We start from the raw sequence: 10699 nt of genomic DNA, 5'->3' as shown, positions 1-10699 counted from the left end.
ATAAAACTGACCCCAGGCCAACCTGGCCTCTCGGGGCCTCACATGCCCTCTGTCCAGCAAAGTCAGGGCAGGCTGCGCAGGCAGCCAAAGGAGAACTGAGCAAGAGTTCTCAACCTAACCGTAGCAGCTGCCCACTAAGTGCTGGGCAGCTGTAGAACTCCTCTGGGCTTCCACAGGGACAAGGGGCCCAAAACAACGTGGGAACCTGGAGCCTCTCGTGGGCTCTTGTAACCAATATGGCCCCATTGGAGCCTCGTGGGCTCTGCAGCAAATGTGGCCCCAACGTTGGAGTCCCCCCCTCTGGGGACTCGAAATCAATAAATGTCCCCTGAGCCTCTCGTGGGCTCTTCAGAAGAATGCCCCAGGTCGTTGGAGTCCCTCGTGGGGGACTCAAAATAAACAAATGTGCCCTGAGCCTCTCGTGGGCTCTAAATAACAAAATGCCCCCGAGCCTCGCAGGCTCCAAATAACCAAAATGCCCCCGAGCCTCGCAGGCTTTATTCCAGCACCGGCAAAGGGCAGGGGGGGCAAGTACCATCAGGAGGGGAGGGGCGGGCACCGGCAATGTGCCCCGATGCCCTCCTCTTTGAAAATAAGCCCCGGGGCCCCACTCACCGGTCTCTGGGGCGGACACATCGCTCTCCTCCTGCTCCGGTCGCCCTCTCACCTGGTCCCTCTCCTGGGGGCCGGGTTTCCTCACGGGCAGCGGGTGGGGCTCTCTCACTCGTGAGAGCCTCGCTGAGGACGGGATGGCTGCTGCAGGTTGCGGGGCTCACCGGTGATTCTTAGCTGGTGTGCAGGAGCGCGGGGTAGGCTCCCGCCGCTTCCTGCTTCTTCCTTCCGCTTCCGGATTCTGGCTACTGCTTCTGGGTCGTCGGAGGCAGCACGGCGGCCCGAGGAGGGGAACAGCAATTTACGTCCACAATCCGGGGCAAGCCCCCGGCAAACCAAGGACAGAAACGGGGTGGGCACCCGTCAGGGGTAAATACAAAGTGGCAAGGTCCCTGGCGGGGTGGGCACCCATCAGGGTTATAAAACCGGCAAAATTGCAGCGTGGGGCAGCCGCGACAAGGCGACAAAACGCGGGGTGGGCACCCGCTCTTCCTACCGCCAAGGGTGGGGTCCCCCTCTCTCAAATGCTTGCAGCTTCGTCGCTGCAACTAGCAACAAAAAGCGCTTCCCTGGAGGAAAGCAAGGTAAAACACTCCCAGGCGCCTGAGGTGAGCACAGTCCAGCAAAAAGTCCTCTTAGGAAGGCAGGGGGGGGGCAAGGCTGGGCCTAGGGGCCAGCTCACAGGGCCCTCCAGGCAGGGAGGCAGTCCCCAGTGGCGGTCCTCCTGGCGCCCAGCAGCAGCAGCCCCCTCAAGAAAGGATCCAAGAAGAGAACAACCTTTCTGGGGACACATCCCCTTTTTATACAGGCACATCCTTTGTCTGTATGCAGGGTGGGGGAAAAACCAGTCGCAGCTGGTTTTGGAGCACTGTGATGTACTCAGCCACCCTTCCTATTCACTAGTTAGGCTAGGGTCATCAGTCGCAAAACAGGGGGCGGAGCCAGCATTGTGTGGGGAAAGCCCAGCCCTATTCAGGTCCCAGGTGCACTCCTCCCCAGCCATCACACATGCAGACCTCCCATTCACCACTGGGGCAGACCCATCCTGACTCCTGGAGCCTAGCACACTAGCCAGCTCCAGCCAATCATACGCCAGCACCTTCACTGCACAGGCACACCAACTTCTAGAAGTGGCACTTCCACACTAGACACAATCATGCCGCACACATCATCGCGCAGCATTTAATCACACGAGTCCGCACATACCAAACTCGCACCTGCACTCCCCACGCATCAGGAACTAACATGGACACATACATTCCCCATGCATTCCTATGGGAGGGCAGGCCAACCTTACCACACGCACGCACTTTACCCTGGGACACAGTGGTAAAGTGCGCAGAAACTAAAAATCACTACCACCAATTCACCTTCATAAGCAAAAAGTTTAGGGGTGAACCTGCCAGAAGGGCCAAGTCCAACAGCTGCTTTAGCGGAAGTTTCCTGCCGATAAAATGGCGATAATTTTAACACCGGTCCTTGATAATAAGCCCCTAGGTTGTATTCTACTTTGCGTTAAAAGTATTAAAACATCCACAAGCAAGTTCAGTAGAACGTTCCAGCATGTGAATTACCCCAACTACCCCCATTCACTGCCACCACATCACTGGCTTAAAACAACAGTTTCCCTACATTCAATTTCACAGTCCCCATGAAGGCCTACTTTATCGATAAAAACATGGACAATTACTTCCACACTTCCATAGACAGATCAAAAATGAAACTCAGTAAAAAAATGATCTTTAACAATCCATTCCTGTCAGTCATGGCAAAAAATTTTGTATAAAATCCACGCCACTACTCGCTTGGCAACCCCACACTCAGACGCTATTTTATCTTTATAACAGGTTATACCTCACCCCTTTATGTTTATATAAATACAAATTATCCACAGACAATAAATGTTGGACTTGCCAAAAAAAGGGGAGTAATCTTGTTCATATGTATTTTGACTGTCCTCCAATCAGTCGATCCTGGATACAAGTTTGGGTTACCATTACGGATATTTCCATGATTTCTTCTCCATTTGATAAAATGCATTCTTTTTTGGGTAGGACTTCTCCTAAATGGAATAACTCTGGGGCATATTACCAACAACTAGCGACATTTATCGCTAAATGGGCGTTGCAAGTTTTTTTTTTATCGGCAAGCATCGCCGGATATTAACGCAGAGATAATGTGCTATTAGCAACGTTTATCTCTAAAGCGATAAAATATCCGGCGATAGCGGCGAAATGCGTGAATATCACTGAGAATACAGCGATATTCACGCATTAACGCCAATAGGGTCTTAGTCATAATGTCCACCTCCCATTGGATATAATGGCTAAGAACTGGTCTGAGCAGGCGTTAGGTTTTGGAGATATTCGCGCTCAGCGCGAATATTTCCATCGCTACGCCTGCGTTGATAATAGGCGATAGCGATGTTAGCGACTGTTTTTAGTCTCTAACAGGTTGGGTACGCCCACTTTGCATGTCATTAGCAATAAATATCGCTGACATGCAAAGCGGGCCCCAAACCGCTCGCTATTGCCTACAAGCTGTCGCTAACTGCTGTTAGCGACAGCTTGCTAATAGGGCAATAGAATTATCGCCGCTTAGCGGCTGAAAACGGCCGCTAAAGCGGCGATAATCTCTTATCGCCCTCCTTGATAATATGCCCCTCTGTTATGCTGGGGAACTTTGCAGATTTGTGAATTGCAATTGCTTTACAGGTTATAATGTCCAGCTGGAGGAACGCTCAGGAGGTTACATTCCTTAAATGGTAGAATATGCTCTGAAATCACCATAGACTAGACTGGGACGCAATCGCTTCCACTAAGATATCAATTAAGTGAGACATTCTGGGGATGCCTCTTTCCTCCTTTCTTTCTCAAAATGTGCCTACCTCCCCTGCTACTACTCATCTGTTCAACCCCCCTTAACTATTTCTTCCTTCCATTGTCATTGACCGTCAATATGATACAGTTGTAGCTTACACCCTTCTGTTCCTCTTAATGGGCTTCTCCCCCCCTCCTTTTCCCCTTCCTTCACTTCTTCCTATTATATAAATGAGGAAATACTACGTTATACCAATTAGTTGTTACTGGAATGATTGTTGGTTGATTTAGTATATAGTGGTTAATAAACATTGATTCTCGTTGTGTTCTAATGACTTTTTTATTTACAGTAGTTTAGTGAAGATCGTTTCAGTTTTGTAGTACTCCTAGTAGTGCAAGTTTCGTACTTCTTTGATAAAGTATTTCAAATTTAAATGAAGCCCTAAAAAGAAATCCAAAAAATGCAATCAATTTAAATGAAGACTAGTACAGAATAAACATGATTGAGGCATTTGAATGTAATTGACAAAATGATTATTAGAAACTGGACATTTTCAGGTGATTTCTTTATTTTTCATGTGATAAAAACGTTTTATTTTATATGCATAGAAATAAAGCATTCAGTTCTAGCAGTCCACATTTTGCTACCTTGATTTTTATTTTATTTTCATGTGATAATATTTGACTTCTGTATATATATATATATAGAACCACAGTAAATTATTCCAGAAATCCAGGTTGTTGTAAGGTGCAGTGACGCCTTTGTCCAAAACAGAACTTCCTACCTAATTTTCAAGCTCACATAACGATGTGGATTGAGTTAAATTGCAAATAAAGGGATTTCAATATTTCCCAATAGATGGGCAATGGTGTTTCCAGTTTTCCACTCAGCGATACCACAGCAGCACCGCGGCCTCTGTGATCGCTTTGCTTGCACTCCAGCCTGCACCAGCTCCATAACCATCCCAATCGAAGCCGGCAAAGTCACCACACTGCCTGGGAGCAGCTTCAGGGAAGTGTCCTCCACCACCGATGCAATGCTGGAAGAAAGCAGGGGTAGATAAAACATAAAAACTGATGTTCATCAAATTAAAAAACTAAAACAATGGCCACTTCCATATGATTAATTGGCATTTTGTAGAAATAAGTGCAGTGTACAAGGTTTGTAAAACTACATTCCCAAAGTGACTGAATATGATAAAACAATTATCTCTGAGCAGGGTATCCTGTGGTTTGTTATGTGCCCCTGCGCCAAAATACATCAGCTCCTCCCTCAACGAAGGTATCTTCTGTAGACCCAATCGCATGTTGTGTTCCTTTTTCCTTCCTTCTAACCTGATGGACATTCTACTGCATGTCAGAAGCTATTGTGGGGCCTGGGACAACTAACTAACTCAAATGGAGCTTCAAAGTAATAAAAAAAAAAAATCTATAGTAAAAAATAAAACAAGCACTGGCGTTGCCAATAGGTCTCGCAGTAGGAAAGTTTGAGCTATTGGTTTTCTAAATGACATTTTATTTTTTTGTTTTGTGATTTACAATGCCCATACTTTTAACTTTTCGCATTAGGAAAGTTTGAGCGATTGGCTTTGACCTGAGCTCAAGAGGTTACATCCCTGCAGCAAGTTTACATCTTAACAAGCAACAACAAGATGCGCGGCCGCCATTATTTAATGTTAAAAAAAAGACAAGTAGGAAGTAGTGCTTGTGAGAGCACAGCGCTCTAAACAAAACAAGCGATGCGCGCTCTGTGCTGGGCTGGCATGTGCAGCTGACCTCTCGGAACCAAGGCCCGGAGTCAAAGCTTCAGGTAAAAGGCGAGACCCGCGGCTGGACTATGTTTCTCAGTGTAACATTGAAAGGGGATATGACGCTGGAGTCAGCCTCTGAGGGAACATCCGATCACCAGGAAGCTTGGGTGAAAGTAAGATGGCGTCGCGCACACTCACTGCAGCTTGGCTCCTCAGTACTAGCTGCAGCGGCGAGCGGGGTTGTTCCGAATGGCGGAGGTGTAAGATGTCTTTCGGGACTTCAGCGTCACTCAGTCTCTGGAGGTGTCATTACTGAAACACGCGCCTCTTATGAAGCCTATGAAATGGAGAGAAGCGTTTAACGTGCGTGACTTTTGGCTGAGCGCTGTTTCCTAGTATAAATACTCTGTGCCCGAAGTATACAGTGTGCTTTTGTTTTATTAAATGTCACACTCTGCAGACTGCTAACGGCCCAATAACATTGCCCACTACAATGGGAAACAAGTAGGAAGTAGTGCTTGTGAGAGCACAGCGCTCTAAAAAAAACAAGCGATGCGCGCTCTGTGCTGGGGGAGGGGGAGGGCCATTAGCCTGTAAGAACTCGCGGCAAGATCAATGGAAGGGTGGGAGGGACATTGGGGAACAGATGGCCATGAAAGTTTATGGGCCAAAAGCGCGTTCCTGTGGCCACGTGAACTCGAAGAAAACCGCACGAAAAAAGCGGTGGTTTCACGAGGATTTTGAGCACTTGAATTCTCGCCATTTCCCATTCCTTCGGAATGGAAAAGGCGAGACCTAAAAAACAGCAAAGTCAGTGTGAGGCGTCATTTAGTGATATTAGACATCTTAGCGGTCTCTTCATTAGGAAATAGGAAAGGCTGACTTTGAAATATTTTAATGAATGTTATAGTGACCTTCTTGTACCGCCTTCCAATAGGTCTGCAATGGGTTGCCACTGTTTTTGGGGAGTTTTTGCGCTATTTTTCATCATTTTGATATCTGAATATAGATAGGCAACCTAATAAAGGGAATGTAGTAGCTATACAGTAAACAACTCCGATAACAAAAACGATTCAAAGATGTAGGTGCCTACTTAACACCCTATGAAATATTTTAGCTCTGCGTGAATAGAAAAAATTATGCACTACCACATTTTTAAGTTCTGCATGCTAACTTCACCAGAAGCGCTCAAACTAAATACGCAATTTTTTCATCAGACAAAACATTGCACTATAGCACATAGGTGAGTGAGAGGTGTCTAGTGTGTGAAGTATACTTAAGGAACAACCTCAAGTACAGATTTTTATACTTACAGCTGCTCCATTCAAAAAAGCGTAATGGGTGCCATTTTGTGGAAACGTAGGTTTACGGCTGAATATACCTCTTTTATGCCTGCCAAAAATTCACAAAAGGACATCTGAAAGGCGGAAAACTATTTACTGCTACATATTTCGGGGCAGATTTACAAGAAACTGACGCATCTCTGCATTATAACAGAGATGCATCAGTTTACTTGTGACACGCAAACAAACCCTTGCGCCAACATGGACGCGTCGTCGCATTTGCAATGCGGCACACCATGGTGCAAGGATTGACAGATGCGTCACGCATCTGTTGGCGTATAAGTAACACATTACTGGAGTCATATTGCAAGCACAACGCAACTCCAGCAATGCTCAGGAATGCCTATTCCTATTATGCTGCATCACTCCTTACACCTGCTTCAGGCAGGTGTAAAGTTTTGAGGCAGCGGCATATTAGAAGTGGCACAGTGAAATCTTGTAGATTTCCCTGCATCACTTTTATGAGGCTTTCTTGCGTCGGAATGCCCGCCCTGCATACATTATAACTGACGCAGGTATACTGTGGTGAAGGGCTTTAAAACGTGATGCATCTCCCTAGTTGCGTCACGTTGTAAATGTGTTGCAACGCGGTGCATTGTTTCCGCCGCCGCTGCGTCACAAAAGGGACACCACGGTGGCGCAAAAGTGTCGCAAGGGGCTTGTAATTCTGCCCCTTAATTTCTATGAGAACTGTGAAATCCAGTCAATGGGTGTGAAGTGGGCATTCCAAAATCTGGTTTACTTTGGAAGTTAGAAAACTCCCACAAACGTATGCTTGTAGGTATTCCAAACTCCGCCCCAGCCCTTTCATAGTCGAAAATCTTCAGAGACTTAAGTTACTTTCCTGTTTGCAAGGGAAGGGGAACAGACCACCACAAGATTTGCTAAAGATTTAGGGGAAGAGCTTTCATTTGATTCCAGCTGACAAAACAAAGAACACAACTTGCACAGGAGGCTTCAAAACTCTTCTACATGTCAAACTCTGCGCAGCGGGAATAGGAGTTAGCAGCAAATTACCACAAATTGTTCCCAGTAATGGGCCTGGAAACTTGTGCCAGGCGCAGCCTTCCACCCCGAGTATTGTCATGTTTGTGAATTCCAAAAAGTGGCAAATCTGCACTTGTTGTAGGTGAACTTTAGGATTACTACTTGTTGTATGAATTGGTCCATAATTGTGATATTTATTTTGCCCATTGTTGGCCTTTTGTTAGTTTGGAGTTCAGCACAAGAATTCCATGCGCAGTCAGTTGCTTTCCTGATGTACATCTAGGGCTGTTTCACGACGGACTCTGGGTAGAGCTGAGTAACTGTAATGTATGCAAAGCCAATTCACATAACTCCATATGTCTCCAAATTTAGAGCTCAATTTTCAGACAGTACAGCTCGGAAACAATCAGTAGAATTTGCCTGTTTCTGAGCTTTGCGGTCTAAAACCACAGACTAACATGCAGCCATATCGGGTTAAATGAATTGACTTTGTTCACTTAAGGCACTTTAAAATGGGCCAGATTTATCAAGGTTTTGCGCCGCCCTTGCACCACGCAATGAGGTGCAAGGGCGATGCGAACCTGAGCGAGCTTTACCTTGGGTGGGTCTGTGTGCCTTGATAAATCTAGAGTAACACAAGGAAGCGTAAATTGCTGCATTGCATTACTCTGCTGTAGGGAGGCGTTCCATGGCTGGAGCATTGGTGTTTCCACGCATCCACCCATATATTTTGGCGGATTTCCAGATTTTCCATCAGTGGTAGACTTAGGAATGTTTTAAAATGCTGCTGCTCCCCAGGTGAGGCGTAACAAGGATAATTATCTTTGGTTCTCCTTGTTTTTTCCTCTTTCTATGTGTGCTGCAGTATGCAGCACAAGTAAAAAGAGGAAAATGCTTTTCAGGACTGTTTAGGTGCAGGGAGGCCTCCCTTCCCGCACAAAAACAATCCTGCCTACAACGCAGGCACCCTTGCACAATGATATAAGGGGGGCTGCATTGGCGCTAAGCATCCAAAAGTGAGCCAGTCCACAGAAAGGACACAAATGCTGAGGTTCCGTGGTTTTCGGGACTGGACTCCATTGTGTTTTACGCTGTTCGAGGCGCCATTTTGTGTTGCCCTCACGTAGGCCGTGGTAGTAAATGAACAAACGAAGTTGCATGGGCCTCGTTGTCCATGTAAAGTTTAACGTGGGCTTTTTCGACTTGCGAGTGAACTGCAAGATGCTGACCCCTACACCTGGAATTGACCTGTCCACGAAACTAATTTCGTTGGCTGATAGTCATCTGGAAATGCAATCATTGTTCAGGATATCGTTAGTTTCTAGTTTCTTGCACATATCTTATCCTACTCTACATCTGAATTGCTCTTTCCTTTATGTCTTTCCATTACATGGGTAGTGCTTTCAATTATGGGTTTGTCCGGCTTTTGGTAATCGAATTTGGGACAATCCTAATAATTAACTTGTGGGGTGGTACAATGTAAAGTGAGCTATTTGGAATGTGATAATGTATAAAAATGTGTTTCTATTGGTCAGAATTTGCCGCAATGGGTGTGCATTTGTAATTGGTCGAAAGTAGCATAAAAAGAGATGTTTTGCTCTACACAAATTGAGCAGGTTCCTGAGTTGTACACCGTGTTGTATTGCTTGGTTCACTGTTACTAGCTGCAGCTAATAAATTTGATCTCTGACGCCACCTAGAATTATTCCGTGTCTCTGTTTGTCAAGACAGGAGAATCCGAAGACATGGGTGTGTCCCTGGCACCGCCGGTTCTGAATAAGACCCGGTTCTTCAATGCAACTTATAATTGTAAACGTGGCGCATTCCTACCCTTTCCCTTTCAACCAGCACAGTGATGCACAGTAAGGTGGCTTGCTTCGCTGCATGAAAGAATGATAAACCTGGCCCAGGATCTCTGTGCTGAATCAGTGGAGCCCATCGTGATTTGGCTCCAGGTTTTGTGCGCAGAGAAATCTAGGACTGCTCATGCTTTCCTGCTCTGTTGAACTCACATTTCATTGATTGTGGGACCCACATTATGGCAGCAGAGAAAGGAGGAGCAGGTGTAAATACAATGCCGACCTCCTGACAAATCTGTGACAATTGTGGAGGCATCCCCCACACCTTGCCATGAAGCCCCTAGTCTAGTATGACTGGGGTTTTACAGATTCAGAAGAGGGACCGGTAGGATAATAAAAACGTACCTGTTTATTTGTTTACAACAATAGACTGGTTGCATAACGCAATAACCTGACGAAGACCTCAGACCTGTATAGGCTCTTAGAATGGTCGAAACATGTTGGTAATTAGGATTTCTAAGTCTAGTGATCCATTGCAAATCACTATACGACCCCTACTTTTTTAAATATCCTTTTAAACATATCAGTGGTACTCACTGAATAAAGGATTGTCTTGAGTATACCACTAGATATATTTTATATCTAAAACTGTCTCCCGAAAAAACAAAACAGGGAGTAATTGTCCTGAATTCAGATTTATAAGAACTCCCAGGGATAGACTAGCTTCCCTTGGTTGAGTACGCCTGGGTAGTATTATCCTCACCTGGGTGTGAGAGATCGTCAAATGATGAAGCATGCCTCGATAAGTTGAGGGTGAGAATGAGACGACTCCTCAAAAATATTTTGATGCCCTACTATTAGAATAAATCAAAAAACTAGGTGAGTACCTTTTCATGTGTTTTATTTCCTGGAGGATATACTTGAGGATTGAACCTCTCAATAATTCTCTTTAGGGCTTTATTAACAAAAAGAAGACAGGTTTAGCTTTTATCTGGCACATGCGCACACTGTTACACAACATGCACTAATGAATAGAAGACACTCAGAATTACATTGGCCAACGCACCTATGCATGCGGATCAGCAGACATTTAGGCACCTGTAGATAATAACAGACATACAGGAACTGAAACTCACAGCCTAATAGACATACAGTCACTTGTGCACACAGGCCAACGAGAATAGAGAATATGCACCTAAGAGCACAGATAATTAGAAATTAATAAACCCATGCACATGACCAAGGGACCCTTCAACAGGTTAACTTGCATACAACCATCCACATGCATAAAAACAGACTTAGAAGCACACAAATGCACACTAAAAGCAGACATACAGATTCACTCATAGTGTAATCACACATCCATTCAAACATAAAATGTTTTTTGG

General features: G+C 45.4%; 1 protein-coding gene across 1 annotated transcript in view; it reads right to left on the bottom strand.

Annotated features, from left to right (window-relative positions):
- Positions 1 to 3982: 3982 nt before the first annotated feature.
- The window catches only part of LOC144797727 (intelectin-1-like), a 62440-nt gene continuing 55723 nt past the window's right edge, over positions 3983 to 10699 (bottom strand). The window contains exon 8 of the mRNA XM_078668467.1: positions 3983 to 4471. Coding sequence (XP_078524593.1) covers positions 4319 to 4471 — 153 coding nt within the window. The 3' untranslated portion in view covers positions 3983 to 4318. The remainder of the gene's footprint in view (positions 4472 to 10699) is intronic.

Source organism: Lissotriton helveticus, chromosome 12 (assembly GCF_964261635.1).
Source record: "Lissotriton helveticus chromosome 12, aLisHel1.1, whole genome shotgun sequence".
Lineage (NCBI taxonomy): Eukaryota > Metazoa > Chordata > Amphibia > Caudata > Salamandridae > Lissotriton > Lissotriton helveticus.
This window is presented reverse-complemented; position numbering and strand designations above follow the sequence as displayed.